Below are 21,250 nucleotides of genomic sequence, written 5' to 3' on the forward strand. Positions count from 1 at the left end.
CTAAAGCTGCACAGAAACGGCTTTCTCGACAAAAGGAAACCACTGAGCAGAGAAAGACAAGGCTTGCTTCAGTTCGCAGAGCAAATGCGTCTTTCTCGGCAAAATGAGACTGATGAGCATAGAGAAACAAGGCTTGCCTCAGATGCAAGACAAAAAAGCCTGTCTCAACAAAATGAGTCCCTTGAACAAAGGCAGGAGAGAAATGCAAAAAAACGACAGAGTAATGCTGACCGAAACGCAAAAAGGATTAAAACAGTTTCAAACGGAGAAACTTTAATTTTTGAGCATTCCTCTGGCGACATGAATATTAAATGTGAACACTGTCAGTCCTTAAACTTCAAGTTAGAAACTAATCGATTTGACCGTGGCAAGAAAGGATTTTCTCAATGTTGCAAGTACGGAAACATTGTAAAAAATGATGGAAAGGGCCTGACCTGTGGTGGCGCAGTGGATAAAGCGTCGACCTGGAAATGCCGAGGTCGCCAGTTCGAAACCCTGGGCTTGCCTGGTCAAGGCACATATGGGAGTTGATGCTTCCTGCTCCTCCCCCCTTCTCTCTCTGTCTCTCTCCTCTCTCTCTCTCTTCCTCTCTTTCTCCTTTCTAAAATGAATAAATAAAATTTAAAAAAATCATATTAAAAAAAATGATGGAAAGATCTACACAAGAAATGTTGTGTACAAAGAGATCTTTGACATGTGAATTAACATTTTATTATTTAAGTCACCTTTATTTATTGAGCTAGCGGTGGCTCTTAAGAAATGTACCGCCAGTGGTTTCCTTCATTGCACTCTACTTTAAGCAATTAAGCAAGTAGAAGGGGGAAACCCCATGGGGCACTAAGCAAAGAGGCGTCCTCGCCGCCTGCCCTGGGTAATTCAGTTTGAATTAGCAGACACCTTTGCACAAATCATTTTAATTACAATTTATAATATCTAGAACAGCGGTCATTTCGTATGACCGCCGGGCTTTCTAGTTTTAAAATATGTGGCATTTGCCTGACCAGGTGGTGGCGCAGTGGATAGAGTGTTGGACTGGGATGCGGAAGGACCCAGGTTCGAGACCCCGAGGTCACCAGCTTGAGCACAGGCTCCTCTGGCTTGAGCAAAGCTCACCAGCTTGGACCCAAGGTCGCTGGCTCCAGCAAGGGGTTACTCGGTCTGCTGAAGGCCCATGGTCAAGGCACATATGAGAAAGCAATCAATGAACAACTAAGGTGTCACAACGAAAAACTGATGATTGATGCTTCTCATCTCTCTCCATTCCTGTCTGTCTGTCCCTATCTGTCCCTCTCTCTGACTCTCTGTCCCTGTAAATAAATAAATAAAATAAAATAAAAAATAAAAAAAATATATATGTGGCACTCATGGCTCTTCATGGCTCTCTCAGCCAAAGAGTTTCCCGACCCCTGCCCTGGAGCTCCAGTGCCAGAGGAGAGCTTGTTAAGGTTAACTGAGGCAGAGCTAGAACTTGAATTCATCTTCTATTGCCCAGCTGATATTGTTATAAAGTACTGTACCTCATTTCTGTGGGTTCATGTAGAGCAGGCATCCCCAAACTACGGCCCCGTGGGCCACATGCGGCCCCCTGAGGCCATTTATCCGGCCCCCCGCCACACTTCCGAAAGGGGCACCTCTTTCATTGGTGGTCAGTGAGAGGAGCACTGTATGTGGCAGCCCTCCAACAGTCTGAGGGACAGTGAACTGGGCCCCTGTGTAAAAAGTTTGGGAACCCCTGAGTAGAGACACCAAGTCCAATATGAATTTTGAGGAGTTTTATTATGAAAAGCCGGTGGCATATACGGGGCAATCCTCCTACCCAAATCGTGCAGCCCTGATCACCTAAGAGGCTGCTTATATACTCTTTGACCACACACAGGTGGGGGGAGGCATAACATGACACAAGCTTACAACTACATACAGGTGGGGATTCACAAGACATACATTTCACAGATTCTTCCAAAGTCTCTCCCCTCCCTCCTAGGGGCATGCTATTCCTAGGATTCAAAGAGGGGGAGAAAGAAAGCAATATACAAATTCTATCTCCTATTGAAAGAGCAAGGAAGTTCTTCAAATACCTTACTACATCCCCCCCCCCCATCTTATAAGTCAAATCCTTATTTTACTAAAGAGCATGAGGCTATAATAGATATTTGACAATCCAATTCAACAAATGCCATTGATTAATCTTTATAATTTGTACAAACATTCTGCAATTTACAAAAACTAACTGGCTTTCATAACAATTTACTTTTTCCTTTCTCTCTCAGAAAAGTATTTCTATATCTTATATTTTTAGTTACTAAAATTATACAATTCCTTTTTTAGTCTGAACTTCTTGAAGAAACAGCCTTAACCCTTGGTGACAGCCAAGCTGGCTTTCCTTTTCCCCTGAAGTCTGATTAAAAGGGAGTCCTTATTGAGTTCCTTTTGGCATTAATCGTAGGTATACCAACCAGCTTTTGGTTTTCGGCTGGAGCAGGGCATGCTGTCCTTCTTATGGTTAATTTACAAGGATTGGTGGAATCAGTCTCTGCTGTCCACGAGGGTGTCTCTGCTGGGACCGCAGGCTTCAACCGGCTGTGATGGACCCAGGTAGGCATGCCTTCCACCTTGGCAGCAGTGGGCGTGGTCAGGATCACGGTGTGTGGGCTCGTCCACGTGAGAGTCAGTCCTTGGTGATGTACTTCTTTACCCAGACTAAGTCCCCAGGCTGAAAAGGATGTACTGGATCTCCTGGCATCGCTGGAAGTCCCTCTCGAATAGTCTTGTGAACAGCCTGCTGTGTATCCCGTAAACCCTGCAAGTACTTAAGGAAGGAGTGGTTATACAATTCAGCTTTTATTTCTTCTCTGAGTTTTGGCAGCAATGGAGGGGGTCTTCCGAACATTATTTCAAAAGGCATAAATCCTTTTTTATAAGGGGTACACCTTGCCCTAAGGAGGGCTAAGGGGAGTAATGTGGGCCACTTTTCACCGATTTCAAGAACAAATTTGGTTAGAGTTTCTTTTAAGGTTCGATTCATACGCTCTACCTGCCCTGAACTTTGGGGCCTGTATGCACAGTGTCATTTCCACTTAATATTTAAAGTTTTAGCTAAGTCCTGGGATATTTTAGCAATAAATGCTGGACCATTATCAGAACCCATGGTTGTGGGGAGGCTATATCGTGGAATTATTTCATGGAGTAATTTCCTAAGTACTGTGGTAGCAGTCTCTGACCTAGTGGGGAAGGCTTCCACCCACCAGGAGAAAGTGTCTACGCAGACTAGGAGATACCTGTACCCTGCGTGGGGTGGCTTTATTTCAGTAAAATCTATTTCCCAATGTTCCCCTGGCATAGTTCCCTTGTCTCTAACTCCTAATGGTGTTCTCCTACCTTGTTTCGTATTCACTCGTGCGCAGGCCTGGCAACGTCTTATAATGCTACGTAGAATCTGGTCCAGGTGCGGTATGAAATACCTGGATTGGAGCAATTCAGTCATTTTGGATGTTCTGAGGTGGGATGCTTGGTGTATTTGGAGGGCTACTGTCCACCCTAATGTCTCTAGGATCAAGATTCTTTCATCTGATAGGATCCACCAACTATCGGCACTTTTGGTAGCTTTTTTTTCTTTAGCTAAGGTAGTTTTCTCCTGAGAGCAATGAGGGGTGTTAGGCAACTCAGGCAGAGGCAAGGTTACTAAAGCTTGGAGAGGCCCCACTGGCTTTGTGGCTACTGTCCGGGCCTCTAGGTCCGCTGCTCGGTTCCCTCGGGCTACCGTTGAGTCTCCTTTTTGGTGTCCTTTACAGCAGTGGTCCCCAACCTTTTTTGGGCCATGGACCAGTTTAATGTCAGAAAATATTTTCACAGACCGGCCTTTAGGGTGGGATGGATAAATGTATCACGTGACCGAGACAAGCGTCAAGAGAGAGTCTTAGACGGATGTAACAGAGGGAATCTGGTCATTTTTAAAAAATAAAACATCGGCCCTGGCCGGTTGGCTCAGCGGTAGAGCGTTGGCCTGGCGTGCGGGGGACCCAGGTTCGATTCCCCGCCAGGGCACATAGGAGAAGCGCCCATTTGCTTCTCCACCCCGCCCCCCTCCTTCCTCTCTGTCTCTCTCTTCCCCTCCCACAGCCAAGGCTCCATTGGAGTAAAGATGGCCCGGGCACTGGGGATGGCTCCTTGGCCTCTGCCCCAGGCGCTAGAGTGGCTCTGGTCTCAGCAGAGTGACGCCGCGGAGGGGCAGAGCATCGCCCCCTGGTGGGCAGAGCGTCGCCCCTGGTGAATCCCGGTCGGGCTCATGCGGGAGTCTGTCTGACTGTCTCTCCCCATTTCCAGCTTCGGAAAAATACAAAAAGAAAAAATAAATAAAATAAAAAATAAAACATCATTCAGACTTAAATATAAATACAACGGAAATAATGTAAGTTATTTATTCTTTCTCTGCAGACCGGTACCAAATGGCCCACAGACCGGAACCGGTCCACGGCCCGGGGCTTGGGGACCAGTGCTTTACAGTGAATGATGGCTACAGCTGAGGGGAGTTGGATAGCTTCTAGTAAGGCTAAGATTTCTTCTTTATTTTTTTTTTAAGATTTTATTTATTTATTTATTTATTTATTTAGAGACAGAGAGAGGGATAGATAGGGACAGACAGACAGGAACGCAGAGAGATGAGAAGCATCAATCATTAGTTTTTCATTGTGATACCTTAGTTGTTCATTGATTGCTTTCTCATATGTGCCCTGACCGCGGGCCTTAAGCAGACCGAGCAACCCGTTGCTGGAGCCAGCAACCTTGGGTCCAAGCCGGTGAGCTCTGCTCAAACCAGATGAGCTGGGCTCAAGCTGGTGACCTCAGGGTCTCGAACCTGGGTCTTCCGCATCCCAGTTCGACGCTCTATCCACTGTGCCACCGCCTGGTCAAGCTTCTTCTTTATTTTTGATGTCCTTCTCAGCTGAGGTTAGTAGCCCTCTCTCTTTATAAATGGCACTAGATACGTGTGCCATAGCAAAAGCGTACCTACTGTCCATATAAATGGATACTGCTTTTCCTTTTCCCCATCTGAGGGCTTGGAAAAGAGCTATTAGTTCTGCCTTTTGTGCTGACATTCCCTGGCTCAGCGCCTGGGACCAGATAACCCGATCTAGGGTTACTATCGCAGCCCCTGTGTACCTGATGCCATCCTGTATGTAGCTGCTCCTGTCTGTGTACAGTAAGTACCTCATGGGCATCAGGCAGCTCAGAGTCCTTTAAGTCCGGTCGTGCGGTCTTTATGATGCTGATTACCTCCGTGCAGTCATGTAACAAGGTGTTCAGGTTGTCATCTGGGAGTAGGCTTGTGGTGTGGATGGCAGTTGTTTTCTGAAACCTTATCCTGGGCTGATCTAGGAGTAAAGCTTGGAACTGGGTTACTCGGGTGTTAGACATGCATCTCTCTGGAGTTCCCCTTAGGAGCACTCCCACTGCGTGTGGTGCTGTTAGAGTTAGCTCTTTACCTAAGGTGAGCTTGTCAGCTTCTTTAACTAGGATTGCAGTTACTGCTATGGCCCTCAGGCAGGCAGGCCATCCTGCTGCTACGGGGTCCAGTAGTTTGGACAGATATGCAACTGGTCGTTTCCATGGTCCCAAAGGCTGCATCAAAACCCTTTTTGTGATTCCCTGAGACTAATGAATGAACAGCTGGAAGGGCTTTGAGACCTCAGGTAGGGCAAGAGCGGGGCCGATGCTAAAGCCCTCTTAAGGTTTCCAAAGGCTTTTTGCTCTGTCTCAGTCCAGTGTACAGGTTGAGACCCGCCCATACAGGCACAGAGAGGCTTGCTAGTTCAGCAAAACCTAGAACCCATGGTCTACAATATCCTACAGCCCCAAGGAATTCTCTTACTTGCTGTTTAGTTGTTGGAGTGAGGACCCAGAGGATGGCCTCGGTGCGTTCATAGGACAGAGTTCTTTGTTCTTCTTTGACCCTGAAGCCTAAATAAGTAACCTCTGGAGTGCAGAGTTGTGCCTTTTTAGCTGACACTCGGTACCCTAATACTTGTAGTGAGGCTAGGAGATCTCGAGTGGCCTCGAGACAGCACTCCTCCGTAGCTGCCGCCAATAATAGGTCATCTACGTACTGGAGTAGGGCACAGTCTTGATGTTCCTGCCGGAAGGCTACCAGGTCAGCACTCAGGGCTTCATCAGAGATAGCAGGAGAGTTTTTGAAGCCTTGAGGCAGCCTAGTCCATGTTAGTTGGCCAGAGAATTCTCCTGCCAGGTCTATCCACTCAAAGGCAAAAACAGGCTGGCTTTTAGGTGCTAGTAGGATGCTGAAGAAGGCATCTTTAAGGTCTAAGACTGTATAGACCCGATGATCAGGATGCAGGAGGCTGAGCAATATGTACAGGTTAGGGACTGTAGGGTATATGGTCTTTACCAATGTGTACGGGTTAGGGGCCGTAGGGTGTATGGTCTCTATCAATGTGTACGGGTTAGGGGCTGTAGGGTGTATGGTCTTTACCAATGTGTACGGATTAGGGACTGTAGGGTGTGTGGTCTCTATCAACGTGTACAGGTTAGGGACTGTAGGGTGTATGGTCTCTATCAACGTGTACAGGTTAGGGACTGCAGGGTGTATGGTCTCTATCAATGTGTACGGGTTAGGGACTGCAGGGTGTATGGTCTTTATCAATGTGTACAGGTTAGGGCTGTAGGGTGTATGGTCTCTATCAACGTGTACAGGTTAGGGACTGTAGGGTGTATGGTCTCTATCAATGTGTACAGGTTAGGGACTGCAGGGTGTATGGTCTCTATCAATGTGTACGGGTTAGGGACTGCAGGGTGTATGGTCTTTATCAATGTGTACAGGTTAGGGCTGTAGGGTGTATGGTCTCTATCAATGTGTACGGGTTAGGGACTGTAGGGTGTATGGTCTTTATCAATGTGTACAGGTTAGGGACTGTAGGGTGTATGGTCTCTATCAATGTGTACAGGTTAGGGACTGTAGGGTATATGGTCTCTATCAATGTGTACGGGTTAGGGACTGCAGGGTGTATGGTCTCTATCAATGTGTACAGGTTAGGGACTGTAGGGTGTATGGTCTCTATCAATGTGTATGGGTTAGGGACTGTAGGGTGTATGGTCTCTATCAATGTGTACGGGTTAGGGACTGTAGGGTGTATGGTCTTTACCAATGTGTACGGGTTAGGGACTGTAGGGTATATGGTCTCTATCAATGTGTATGGGTTAGGGACTGTAGGGTGCATGGTCTCTATCAATGTGTACAGGTCAGGGACTGTAGGGTGTACGGTCTCTATCAATGTGTACGGGTTAGGGACTGTAGGGTGTATGGTCTCTATCAATGTGTACGGGTTAGGGACTGTAGGGTGTATGGTCTTTACCAATGTGTACGGGTTAGGGACTGTAGGGTGTATAGTTTCTGCCCGTTTATTAACTTCCCAAAGGTCCTATACCGGTCGGTAATCTGTTGTTCCGGACTTTAAGACTGGTAATAAGGGAGTATTCCATGGGGATTGGCAGGGCACCAAGATTCCTGCTCCCCGGAGACGCCGTATGTGGACAGCTATTCCCTCCTTAGCTTCCCAACTCATTGGGTATTGTCTTACTGCTACTGGGGTCACAGTGGATAGCAATTGTATGTCCACAGGCCGCTGGTGGGCTGCTAGTCCGGGAGGGTTGGTTTCAGCCTATACTTCTGCAAAACTCTCCTGAAGCTGTTGGAGTAGACGGGCTGTGGGCTTCTTCTGGTTCAGCTGATTCCTGTAAAAGATATTTTTCGGAGAGGGGGTAGGAGTAGCTGTAACCCAGCGTCTGGAGTTCTCTTATGGACTCCTATAGTTAAGGTGGTATTTTCTCCCTTAAAGGAGATTGTGGCTTGGAGTTTTTGTAATAAGTCCCGCCCTGTTAGGGGAAAGGGGCATTCTGGTACAACCAAGAACGAATGGGTGACTGTTCCTTGCCCTAGATTGACTGTCCGCTGTGTGGTGCATGGTTAGTAGGCAGTTTTTCCAGTGGCCCCTTGTATTGAAGTTTTATGTGTAGTAATGGGCCCTAGAGACTTGGTTAAGACCGAATGTGTTGCTCCAGTGTCTATTAAAAAGTCCACAGTTTTTCCTCCCTATTTCTGCTGTTTTCATTGAACCATAGGCTCCCGGGGGTTCAATGAAAAGGAGCCTTGGTCCCGTCAGTCCTCAAGGTTCAGAAGCTTGGAATTTGTCTTAGCTGCTTGTATTTGGGGACATCTGTTTTTCCAGTGCCCCTCCTCCCTGCAATATGCGCACTGATTCTTTCCTAGCCGAGTCCTAGTCCCCCTCGAATTTCTTTCTTTATCTCGCTCCCTTGAGGGTCCCCTCTCCTTAAGAGTTCGTCTCTTGGAGTGCTGCAACAAGTACTTTAGCTATCCTTTTATCCTGTTTTACCTCAATTGTTTCTCTATTATGAAAAACTTTCTGAGCTATTGAAATCAACTGGGACCTACTCATGCCTTCAAACCCTTCTAGCTTTTGGAGTTTCTTTTTAATATCGGGGGCTGGCTGTGACACGAAAGCCAAATTAATAGCCAAGCTGTTTTCAACAGCATACGGATCTATGGGAGTATACACCCAGTATGCCTCGCAAAGGTGTTCAAAAAATGCAGCAGGGTGTTTCCTGTGGGTCCTGGGAAATTCCAGAAACCTTCCAGAGGTTGGTGGCCTTCCGGGCCGCAGCCTTTAGGCCTGATAAGAGATACCAGTGAAAAGCGACCAACGAGGCTCTCCCCTCCCGGGAGTTGTGACCCCATTGTGGTCTAGTAGAGGGGAAAGCCGCCTCGATGCAGTCCCTACTTTCCTCTATTGATCCCCCTCCTGGCCCTAGAACTGCGTTTTTACCTTCCTGCCTAATTCTATCCCTCTCTTCCGAAGTGAAGAGAGTATTTAAAAGTTGCTGGCAGTCTTCCCAGGTAGGTCTATGAGTTTGTAGGATAGTTTCTATAAGCCCTATTAGAGCTTGAGGCTTCTCCGAGAATGGAGGATTTTGGCTTTTCCAATTATATAGATCACTAGTGGAGAATGGGTCATACACAAGGAAGGGCCGTTCCTCAAGGTCGGGGTCAGTTCCCGAAGGGGGTGCTTCTCTGAGTGGCAAGACAGGATCCCTTCTCTGCCCATACTCAGATCCACTCCGAGTGTGAGGTGGGGATGTAACAGTGGAAGTTATAGCCTCCTCTTGTAGCTGCTGTGTAGGATTAGGGGCTTTAGCTTTTGACCTATAAGAGGGTGGCAGCTCGATTTCCTCAGGAGACTCTGTAAGGACGGGAAGTCCTGAGGCTTCCTTTTTATCCTCTCTTTTCTAGACTCAAATCTGGCCTGACTAGGAAGCATAGCGCCCTTTCTGTACGGAGCAAGCTTTCAGCCATTGTGGCAGATTCACTGTTAAATTTAGCCATTGGTCAATATATGGAAACTGCTCCCGGTGGCCTGGATCCTCAGTTATGATGTTCCAAATTGCCCTTACTAGCCGGAGGTTAAAGGTCCCAGCCGATGGCTATCCTACCCCAAAGGTGGGCCATTCTGATTCACAAAAAGTGCGAAGCCTTCTTTTTGACCATTTAATTCCGTACCCATGGTGGTCTCCATAAGCTTCTTGAAAGTGCTTTAGGAAACAGCCTAAGGGAGTCTTTTGTGTACTGGGCCCTCCTCCGATGTTTAGTAGTTCAAGCCACCAACATACAAAATTGAAACTGTCCCCCTAAAATGCAGAAATTAGCACACCAATAAAAGCAAGAAAGACAAACAGTTAACTAGTCCCCAGATATGAAACAATAGAGGAAGGAGCCAATAGAAGAAAATTAGGGCAGGGGAAGCCAGACAGAGTGCCCTGAAGCTAGAGGTCTTGGATCCAAGGAAGAGATTTTATATTTTGCGGAGCTCTGACAGATAGCCACTAACCTAATATGGCACTTATAAATTTCCTTTTACTTTTGCCCAGAATTTTCTAATTTAATTTTAATTTGGGAATTTCCAATTTTGCATGCATAAAAATTCAGGCCTTACACAGTTACACATTAAACAAAAACCTCACATACACAAATCACAAAAAGACAATACACAGTTCAATAGACAAGGGAAAGGGTTCCACTTTCAGGGGTTTCTTAGGTGTTCTGCTAGCCACATCCCCAGAGCCTAGGTTTAGGCACCAGAGATTGCCATTCACACACCAAACAAATCACTCAGGGGCCTCTCAGGTGTTTGTAGGCCGCTTTCCACTCACGCACTAATTAACAAAGACTGAGATCTTGACAAACACCAGATGAACACAAAGAAGATGTGTCTGGGAATCCATGGCAAGATCAGTTAACCTGGTTAACTCAGTTTCCTCTAATGCAGCGGTTCTCAACCTGTGGGTCGCGACCCACAGGTTGAGAACCTCTGCTCTAAGAGCACACCTAGATGCCTCTGGAAATCCTGGGCAAGATGAAGTCTCCCCTCCTTTTTTTTCCCAGAGTACAACCAGATATCCCCCAGGGAAGTCCAAGGCGAGTCCTAACCCCCCCCCCACCCCACTGATGTCTCGGTCTTTGAGGGGCCCAATGTGAGAGTATGACTGCATCCAGTCCTCTACACACTGGTCCAAGCAGACTAGTCCCAAAACAAAACCCCTCAGAGACCCAAATCAGCAAAGTAAAAAAGCAACCCTGCCTACAATCCCCAAGGTCCAAATTTTCACACTCCTTGATTTCTTTGCTGAATTGTTGAAGTTAGGGACCAGAAATGATATCTGCCGAGATACTGTCTGAACCCACTGGGAACCGGAGCCCTGAAATGTTTCAGGGGTCACCCCCCCTAGTAAGCTAGCAGGGTCAGGCAGCCCCTGGAGGGTTAGTAGGCCCCCCCTAGTAGGCCAGCTGATCGAGCGTCTCTACTCACGGTAACACGGAATACCGCATCCTGGACAAGCCCCCAAATGTTATAAAGTACTGTACCTCATTTCTGCGGGTTCATGTAGAGACACCACGTCCAATATGAATTTTGAGGAGTTTTATCATGAAAAGCCAGCGGCATACACAGGGCAATCCTCCCACCCAAATCATGCAGCCCTGACCAACTCTCAGAGGCTGCTTATATACTCTTTGACCACATACAGGTGGGGGGAGGCATAACATGACACAAGCTTAGAACTACATGCAGATGGTGATTCACAAGACATACATTTCACAGATTCTTCCAATGTCTCTCTCCTCCCTCCATTGCCTAGGGGCATGCTATTCTTAGGATTCAAAGAGGGGAAGAATAAAAGCAATATACAAATTCTATCTCCTATTGAAAGAGCGAGGAAATTCTTCAAATACCTTACTACAATATTTTTTCCAATATTTCATCATCAGTTTTGCAATTTAGAATAGATCCTCCCCTAAACTCTTTCTCCTTCCAAATTTTTTTCCCTGCTGGTTCCCAGCTGGTTGTCCATCCTTAGACAAGGATGTGTGCGTGAGTGTGTGTGTGTGTGTGTGTGTGTGTGTGTGTGTGTTAGATTCCCCATGAAACAGACTCTGAGGCAGAGATTTCTATGCAGAAGGTTTATTAGAGAGTGATCTCAGAAACTGCACCTCGAAAAGACTAAGGGAGTCAGGAATGGGCAGAAAAAAAGGTTGAGGCTTCACAATCCTACAGAGCACTCTGGAGCTGAGATGACGTCTTTGGGCAGGTGATACAGGGGAAAAAGTAGAAATGTCCTATTAGTTCAGGGTTGGTTCATCTTATAGTAACAGGAAGGGAAGGCAGAGTATGTGGGTACAGATGGCAGTAGGGAGGGAGAGGTGGTAGTCAGATAGTCTTTGGTTGCATCTATTTTCAAAGTGCAGAAGCAAGCTGAGAGCATGAGGGCAAGGTTAGAGGAGTTGTGAAATACCCATCTCCGACAGGAAGTAGACAAGGGAAATACAATGTGTTTGCTGGGCAGCAATAGGACCCACTCAAGGCTCGGAGTCATGATGGAGGTACAGGGAAGCATGTAGGTCTGTTTGGCTTTAAACTTGGATTTAATCACTGCTGTAGTGTTTACCAGAGTATGATGAACAGAGCTGGGCAAGGGAGTAATTTAATAGAATTTAAGCAGAGCAAGAAGGAAAAATAGGAAATGAGGCACAGTGAAAAGGTGGTAGGAAGAATGGACTGTTCGTAGAATGGAGGCGTTAAATTGCCACTAAGTGTCCTAGGAGTGAGCTGCAAAGAGAGAAGACTAGTCAGAATAGGGTGAATGAAACAGAGAAAGACAAGGATTGTAGTCTCTGGAAATAACAAGTAATAACAAAAGTGCTTAACAAACGTTTTCCATCAAGGAAAAAAAACAGGCCCTGGCCGGTTGGCTCAGCGGTAGAGCGTCGGCCTAGCATGCGGAGGACCCGAGTTCGATTCCTGGCCAGGGCACATAGGAGAAGCGCCCATTTGCTTCTCCACCCCTCCGCCGCGCCTTCCCTTCTGTCTCTCTCTTCCCCTCCCGCAGCCGAGGCTCCATTGGAGCAAAGATGGCCCAGGCGCTGGGGATGGCTCTGTGGCCTCTGCCCCAGGCACTAGAGTGGCTCTGGTCGCAATATGGCGACGCCCAGGATGGGCAGAGCATCGCCCCCTGGTGGGCAGAGCGTCGCCCCCTGGTGGGCGTGCCCGGTGGATCCCGGTCGGGCGCATGCGGGAGTCTGTCTGACTGTCTCTCCCTGTTTCCAGCTTCAGAAAAATGAAAAAAAAAACAAAAAAAAAAAACAAGAAAAAAAAAAAACAAAAAAACAAAACCTTGCCTGACCAGGCGGTGGCGCAGTAGATAGAGCGTCGGACTGGGATGCGGAGGACCCAGGTTCAAGACCCAGAGGTCGCCAGCTTTAGCGCAGGCTCATCTGGTTTGAGCAAAAAGCTCACCAGCTTGAGGCCAAGGTCGCTGGCTTGAGCAAGGGGTTACTCGGTCTGCTGTAGCCCCACGGTCAAGGCACATATGAGAAAGCAATCAATGAACTAGGTGCCACAACGAAAAACTGATGATTGATGCTTCTCATCTCTCCGTTCCTATGTGTCTGTCCCTACCTATCCCTCTCTCTAAGTCTCTGTAAAAAAAAACAAACCCTTTCTCCAGTTAAAATGAGCATATTCCTCAATACAGTATTGAGCATCTATGCAGCCCTTAGATAATAAGTAAAACTGCAGTATCTTCCAAACCTTCAGATCGTGGGTGGAACGAAAGGCAAATTCCTTTCAAGCATACAGGAGAGCAGCGTTCATCTCAGCAGGTTGCAGCATCAATGTTTTATTGAACCCATTATATTTCATTATACAGAATACAGCCTCTTGAAAAAAGGCCCTTCTGCCCCACTTCCCCTCGCCCGGATCCCATGTGTCGGGGAAGGGTGAAGAAAAGAAGACCAAGTGGAAACTCACACGCGGACCCCCTGACACAGGGAGAAGGGACCGCAAACTCCGAATCCGGAAGAGATCGCGGATCTGCCCCGCCCCCAGGGCCTCGCGCTCTCGGGAGTTCAGCCCTCAAGTCCCCGCCGGCTTTTCAAAAAGGGAAACAAACCCGGCCCCGCCCCCGCCCCCGCCCTGGGGTCGCCCGGAAAACGGCACCGCCCCCGGGGGCGTCCGGGTCCACCGCACGAAGGTTCCGCCGGCAGAGTCGCCTCTCCCTTCCCCTTCCCCTCGACCTTCTTCCCTGCCCGCCATTCTCTCGAGCTAACTCGGGGGAAGCCCCGCAAGGCAGCGTCGGGGCCTCCCTTCTTCTCCCCGCGGTTCTTCACCTTCCCGCCCCCGGAAATGACGACCGCCGCCGGGGCCTGCTGTTGTCCCGTCGGGCTTCGCGGCGGCGGGAAGATGGCGGCGGCGGGAGCCCTGGAACGAGGCTTCGTGGAGCTCAGCGGTGCTGAGCGCGAAAGACCGAGTCACTTTCGGGAATTTACAGTTTGCAGCGTTGGTACGGAAGCAGCCAAGGAAGGCGCGATCCGATTCCTCCCCTCGGGCTCCTCTCGTGTATTCCTAAGTCTCTCATCCCGAATTCATCCCCCGAAGTCCACATGGCTACAGCCCCGGGAACAGAGCTTCCTTTAGTGTCCTACTTCTTTCTTCCTTCTTCCCCTTCTGTTTATGTCAGTTGTCAGCCCGTCATCCTCTGCTTTCTCAGCGCCCTCAGTCCCTGTCATTCCCAGATCCCCCTTTCTTTATATGGATTGTCAGCCCTTCATCCTCCGCTTCCTCGGCGCCCTGGGTCTCTGTCATTTCCAGAGAACCACGTGTGCAGGGTGATCACTCTCCTTTCGCAGGGACTGCGAATACCTCGGCCGGAACCGTGAAATACAGTGAGAGCGCGGGAGGCTTCTACTATGTGGAAAGTGGCCAGTTGTTATCCGTCACCAGAAACAGATTCATTCATTGGTAAGTGCTGCGTTCGCCAAAGCCCCCTGGAAGGTCGGGTTGTTTGGCGTCTGAATTTTCGTTGCTTTCATAGTGTCATTCTCTAACGCGACAACAGACAGGAAAAGAGAAAGACTTTTCTAATCATACGTGAATCAGGAGAAGATTAAGGAACTCAGAGTTCTAGGAGGTATGCCCTCTTAGGGCAGCACTAAAAGCAGAGGAAATGTAGCTTAGGGAATCAAGCCCCAAGGGCCAGTTTTAAACATAAACCCGTCGTGTTTTTATAATGCTTTACAGCCTCTGTCATTCTACAAACATGTTTGAGCTTTTACATGTGAGGCGCTGCACTAGTTGTGCTAGGGATGAAGCGATAAACAAAAAACCCCTTTTTCATCATGCAAGTTGTAGCAGTGTGGACTCACTTTTCATGGGGCCCTTTTAAGAAGGACAAAAAACATTAAGCCAATGACCACGACATAGGTATATAAATACAAATTTTTCATTCTTGTCTCAGAGGAAAAGGAACGGGGCTGGGAGGCTAATGGGAGGACCAGGTGTTATTTGTGGGGCCGGGAAGGCCTTTAAGGAAGTCACATTTAATCTGAGATCTGAGGGAGAATTGTTTAGCTAGGCGGGGGGATTGGGGGAGTGAGCAGTTCATTAAGCAGGATCAGGGTGTGCAGAGCCCAGAGGTGGAAAGAACTGGAGGAGGAGCTTAAGTGTGATGGGAGAAAGTGATATGAGAGAGGCTGAGGTTGGGGGGGGCAGGAAGGACTCATGAAGGGCCCTCAGGTCCTTTTTAAAGACTTTCGATTTTATCTTCGGTGCCTTGAGCAATCATTGAAGGGTTACTAACATGATCAAAATTGCTTTTTTGTTTGTTTGTTTTTGTTTTTTGTATTTTTCCGAAGCTGGAAACAGGCAGACAGACTCCCGCATGCGCCGGACCGGGATCCACCCAGTATGCCCACCAGGGGGCGATGCTCTGCCTCAATCAGAGCCATTCTAGTGCCTGAGGGAGAGGCCACAGAGCCATCCTCAGCGCCCGAGCAAACTTTGCTCCAGTGGAGCCTCGGCTCAGGGAGGGGAAGATAGAGACAGAGAGGAAAGAGAGGGGGAGGGGTGAAGAAGCAGATGGGCGCCTCTCCTGTGTGCCCTGGCCGGGAATCAAACCCGGGACTCCTGCATGCCAGGCCAACGCTCTACCAGTGAGCCAACTGGCCAGGGCCTAAAATTGCATTTTTTAAAAATTCAGTCTACCTTGTGAAAAGTAAATTTGGGTTGAATGAGTATAGTAGGAAAAAGCAATGTATTTTTATGGTGGCCCAAGTAAGAGATGTTGGTGACACAATTGCGGTAGTCGCTAGGAAAAGAGAAATAGATGGATTGAGAAGGCAGGTGCTCTAGACTTGGTGGTGGATTGCATATGGGGTGGGAGTGGAACAGGAAAAGGAGGGAGCAAGGGCAACTCCCTGGTTTCTGATGTAACTAACTACAGATATATGGTGGAGAGGTTGCCATTTATAGAGATACAGAGCACAGGTTTTTGAGAGATTTGATTACTTTTTAGACATACTAAATGTAAACTATCTGTGTGGCTGCCTGTTAGCAATGCCAAGTAGGTTTTTTGGTATTTACAGAGTTGAGGCTCAGAAGAAAGACCTTTGTTAGAGATACAATCTCATTTATTTAAGAAATATGTTTGAGCATCTCAGATGTTCCAGTCAGTGTTTAGGGACTGGAGATATAGCAGGGAGCAAAGCAGACAGAGTTGCTGCTCTCGTGGAGGGAGATAAGCAATAAATAACAACAACCAAAAATAAATAGATAAATAAATGTTGTTTGCCAGGTGATAAGTGGAATTGAGAACAGATAAGAGAGGAGAGAAACGTCTGTTGGAGTTAATATTTTAGATAGAGTAGTCAGGCAAAACCCAGTGATGTAGTGACATTTGAGCAGAGGGAAAAAGAATGTCTGGGGACCAAGAATTTCCGGTAGAGCCTCCCAAGAAAATGAAGTTCAAAGAACCTTGAGACAGAAGCTTATGTGTTATGTTCAGAGAGTACCAAGGGGCCATGAGTCTGTAGCTGAGTGAACACAGGGTAGAGTAATAACAATAGCTGAGAGGCTGCTCAGGGCTTTGTTGATTACTTTAAGGCTTTGACTTTTCTCTGTGTGAAATAGGAAGAAGCCATTTGAGGGTTCTGAGTAAAGGAGTGGTACGATCTAAGTTGTGTTTTTAAAGGATTGCTATGGCTGTAGGTTGAGAGCAGAGTGTGGTGGGGACAGGATGGGAGCAGGGAGACCACTGAGGCGGCTGGTGCCATGATTTGGAGAGATGATGATGGCTTAGACCAGGGTAGTCCTGGTGGTAGTGAGAAATGTTCTGACTGTGGATGGGTTTTGAAGGTGAATTTGTTGGAATTAACTGCTGGACCAGATGTGGGACATACAGAAAGAGAGGAGTCGAGAGTGAGCTCCAGTTTTCTGACGTGAAGCACGTATTTTAGTTTCTTTGATGTTCAAGTTTGCTAGGTCCAGAAATCCTGTTTTAGACAGATGTAGTTTGAGGTCCTTGTTAGATATCCAAGTGGAAGTGTTGAGGCAGAGGTCAGGAGTTCAATGGAGACTTTTAGAGCTGAAGATACAGATTTGGGGATTGTTGGCATTCAGTGGCATTTAAACTTGTTAAGCTGAATGAGATCTAGAGGGTGAGCATGAATCAGGGTTTCTCAGCTCTGCACTTTTGGCATTTGGAACCAGGTAAACTTGGTTCTGGAGGCTGTTCTTTACATTGTACAGTGTTGAGCAGCATCCCTGGCCTCTACACAGCACATCCCAGCAGTACATGCATGCACATGCGTGTCCATATGTGCACATTAGGTTGTGACAAGCAAAGAATCTCCAGATAGTGTCTTCTGTCGTTGGGGAATGGGGTAGGATAGCCCCCTTTGAAAACTACTGCGTAGATGAGAGAAGGAAAGAGGTCTGAGGACTGGACCTTGGGCACTCCAATATTTAGGAACCAGTAAAGGAGGCGAAGAGGGAGTAGCTCGTAACCAAGAGCCGAACAAAAGGAGAGGGGTGTTTCAGAAGCTTGGGGAGATATTTCAGGAAGGAGGAGAGTGGAAAACTGTTTAATGCTGCATGTAAGTCAGAGAAATGAGAACTGACCTTGCAGCATGGGGGTCATTGGTGGCCTTGCCAGGACCTGCTGCACTAGTGGTGCAAAAGCCCGAGTGGAGTGGGTTCAAGAGAGAAGGGAAGGAGAGGAATTGTGAGTGTAAAACAACTCTCAAGGAGCGTTGCTGTAAGGGAGGCAGAGGGAGTAAACAGCACAGGGAAATGGAGGGCAACGGAGGAGTGCGGGGAAAGACCGTCGTGCGCGTAGGAGCCGAGGGTGACCACTGGAGGGAGCAACTGAAGAAGCTGGGGAAGTGAGGTGTTAGGAAGCACACAGGTATGGAAATCATTCCGAATCAGTGCAGGAGTGAGAGGGAGCCAGGAGCTAACGCACGAGGGAGGTCTGCCACGAACAGGGTGGTATGTGACTGCATGTGCCTCAGGGCCGAGTGTTTGGGGCAGGGAGGAGGAACAGGGGCCTGGAGTGGCAGTGGGGGCAAGCAGGACATCAGTGACCTACCCCGAAGCCACACTACAGGAGCATGATAGAGAAAGCTACCACCATTAGAGAGGGCTCGGGGGGTGAACTCCTCTGGGAAGATCCAGAACGCAACTTTAACCAGAAATCAGGAAGGTGAAGCAGTTTTTCAGGGTGAGGTTGAAGATTCCGAAAAGTGTGCTGATGACACAGCATGAGTTACTAGAGCAGAGTAGCAGAGATGATGCCTCGGTCGGGGTTTGAGGACTAACACATGCGGGTCAAGTCAAGGAGAAGGCGTGGCGGTGCCCGGAGATGGGCGAGTAAAACCAGAAGGGTGCTGTGGAGGCGAGGAGAAGAGGCTGTGTAAGGACGGCATGGTCAAGTAGGGGGTTTGCTGCAAAGAGGTCAAGGAAGAGGACCGAAGAGGCCTTTGGAATTGGCCTGGTGACCTTGGTAAGAAGGTAGGTTGAAGAGTATGAGGCGGGTGAGTAAATAGAGGCCGTCCATAGAGAAGAATGGAGAAAATGTGATGGCTGGATGGGGCCAAAATGGGTGTTGGAAAGGGAGTGGCCTGGGAAGAGGGTATCTGAATGTTTGGGGAGGCTCTGGAGGAAAGAGAGATGGAGGCAAGAAGGCTATACTTGAGAGAGCCAGAGATTGGCCTTTAATTGCTGGAAGGAGACCTGCCCTTGGGGGACTGCGGGGGGTAACGTGGCAGGTAGATGAGGCGTGGACAGCATGTGGCAGAGCTGCGCCTGAAGTAGAGTCAGCCCTGCATCCCAGTGGGAAAAAATAACAGAAGTAGTAGGAGGGGAAATACTGCGCTTGTTAAGGTCACTGGAATTGAGCCGGCAGTTACATACGGGAGGCCACATTCCCCCAAAAGTAATGGGCGGGGTGAGTTTCCATTACACTGTTTAATTGCACTGAATATTCTAAATAAGTGGACTATCAAGATTGGAAATTCCTCCACTTAATAGCCAGTCATATAATTAGATTTGAATTTTATATTATACTTTGTAAATCTATATAACGTGGTGGTTTGAAATATAGAAATTGGTTTGAATTTGTCCCGATTCTTCAAATTGGAAGAGTTCACCTGGAAACTATTTTCATATAATTCAGTGTAACAATCAGAAAGAAAAGCATAAACTTTTTAAACAAATGTCTTCTTTTTTTTTTTTTTTTTTTTTACCAGGAAGACCTCCGGAGACACACTGGAGCTGGTGGAAGAGTCCCTGGACGTACACCTGGTGAATAATGCAGTTCGCCTCAAATTCCAAAACTGCAGCCTCTTACCCGGGGGCCTGCACGTCTCCGAGACCCCGAATCATGTGATAATCTTGATATTGACCAACCAGACAGTGCACAGGTTGCTTTTACCTCACCCGTCCCGGATGTACAGAAGTGTAAGTTGGTTAGGTCTTAGTTCCCAGAGGCCTGTGGCTGTCGCCGTTTCAGTGCTGGAGGAATAGCCTTTGGAACTGAAGGAAATTCGGATTCTTTGTTAGTCCTCACCAAGCATGCTTGGATACTTATTATTTAAAATGAGCAAACACATTTTAAGTTGAAGACATAGTTTTTATTAAAAAGAATAGCTTTCTTTTTAAGCGTGACATATTTCAAAGCTTGGTAGCAATCGAGAGGAACTGTGCGGAAGTCAGCTGATTCTGATTTAACAGATTTTTATTTATTTTTTAATTACAGGAGTTGGTAGCTGAAAGTCAGATGCAGTCCATATTCACTGACATCGGCAAAGTTGACTTCAGGGATCCTGGCAGCTATCAGTTGATTCCCGCCGTCCCTGGACTCCTCCCTAACTGTGCCACCTCGACCGCCTGGCTTAGCAGTAATGGAGAGGCCCTGTTTGCTCTCCCATCTGCTGCTGGGGGCATCTTTGTTCTTAAACTACCTCCCTACGACGTGCCTGGTAAGCATGGGAACTGAGCGTGGCCTTAACTTGAAACAAGGAAGGTTGGTGTGAAAACGGACCTTAGAAGTCCAGTCCCATCCCCCAACACAGGACTTGCTTCCCTATCACCCCTGAGATGTGCATTCAGTATCGTTTCCCCAGTGAGCCCCTAATGCTTTACTTTTTCTGAAAGAGCAAGGGTTTATGCAGAGGATGAGGACTTGTGGAGTTTATTGGATTCTTAGGCTCTACAGTAGGGGTCCCCAAACTTTATACAGGGGTCCAATTCACCGTCCCTCAGACTGTTGGAGGGCCGGACTATAAAAAAAACTATGAACAAATCCCTATGCACACTGCACATATCTTATTTTTAAAGTAAAAAAACAAAACGGGAACAAATACAATATTTAAAATAAAGAACAAGTAAATTTAAATCACCAAACTGACCAGTATTTCAATGGGAACTATGCTCCTCTCACTGACCACCAGTGAAAGAGGTGCCCCTTCCGGAAGTGCGGCGGGGGGGGGCTGGATAAATGGCCTCAGGGGGCCGCAGTTTGGGGACCCCTGCTCTACAGAAACTTCTTAGGCAGACTGATACACTTACAACCTAAGTTGAGTCATGTCACTACTCTGCTCAAAGCCTTCAAATGAGGGTTGTTCTTCATCTCACTCTGAACTAACCCAAAGTCCTTAAGTCGCATGTAGTCACTCCGGCTGCCTCGCCTTAGCTTCTCATCACTCACCCCACCCCAGCCCCACCCCCCACTCACATCTTCTTGGCACCAGCCACGTGCCTTCTCACAGTTCCCTGAGCACACCAGGCCTTTTGCCTGGGGCAGCCTTTCCCCAGCTACCAGCTTGGCTCCTTGCGGCTCTTTTAGGTCTTACTCAGTGGCCCTCAGTGAAGCCTTCCCCGACCCCCTTTCAAAGTTGCGCACGCACCCCGCCCTAGCATTTACTATACCCTCTCCATGTTTTCTTTTTCTCTCATTATTATTCTGCTGAGTTTAACTCCCCTGCTTCCCCACCTCCCAGTGAAACGTAAGCGCTAGGCAGGCAGGCTTTTCTTCCGTTTACTGCTGCATCTCTAGCACTTTGCACTGCCCGACGTGTGAGGGTCCCAGTGATTCTTAGGAAAGAGTGAAGTATTTCTTTGGAGCAATATGAGGTACTATTTATAAATGGCAAATATTTCCCCTACAAATCCAAAAATGCTATTTTTATTAACCCAGTGATTCAAAAGATTTTAGGTGATATATGTGGAAAGGCACATCCTAAGACTTACCTGGACAGAAATGTGTAAGCCTGTCCCCTGTTATAAAGACCTGGTTTGTGGCTGCATGCTTCCAGCCTTGGCGTTTCGCTAAGTGTCAT

General features: G+C 47.7%; 1 protein-coding gene across 1 annotated transcript in view; it reads left to right on the forward strand.

The window, feature by feature from the left end:
• The first annotated feature begins 13,622 nt into the window (after positions 1-13,622).
• The window catches only part of NUP160 (nucleoporin 160), a 51,076-nt gene continuing 43,448 nt past the window's right edge, over positions 13,623-21,250 (forward strand). Inside the window, exons 1-4 of the mRNA XM_066361553.1 lie at positions 13,623-13,917; positions 14,264-14,375; positions 19,160-19,370; positions 19,669-19,891. Of these exons, the coding sequence (XP_066217650.1) occupies positions 13,761-13,917; positions 14,264-14,375; positions 19,160-19,370; positions 19,669-19,891 (703 nt within the window). The 5' untranslated portion in view covers positions 13,623-13,760. The remainder of the gene's footprint in view (positions 13,918-14,263; positions 14,376-19,159; positions 19,371-19,668; positions 19,892-21,250) is intronic.

Source organism: Saccopteryx leptura, chromosome 1, assembly GCF_036850995.1.
Source record: "Saccopteryx leptura isolate mSacLep1 chromosome 1, mSacLep1_pri_phased_curated, whole genome shotgun sequence".
In the NCBI taxonomy this organism is placed as follows: Eukaryota; Metazoa; Chordata; class Mammalia; order Chiroptera; family Emballonuridae; genus Saccopteryx; species Saccopteryx leptura.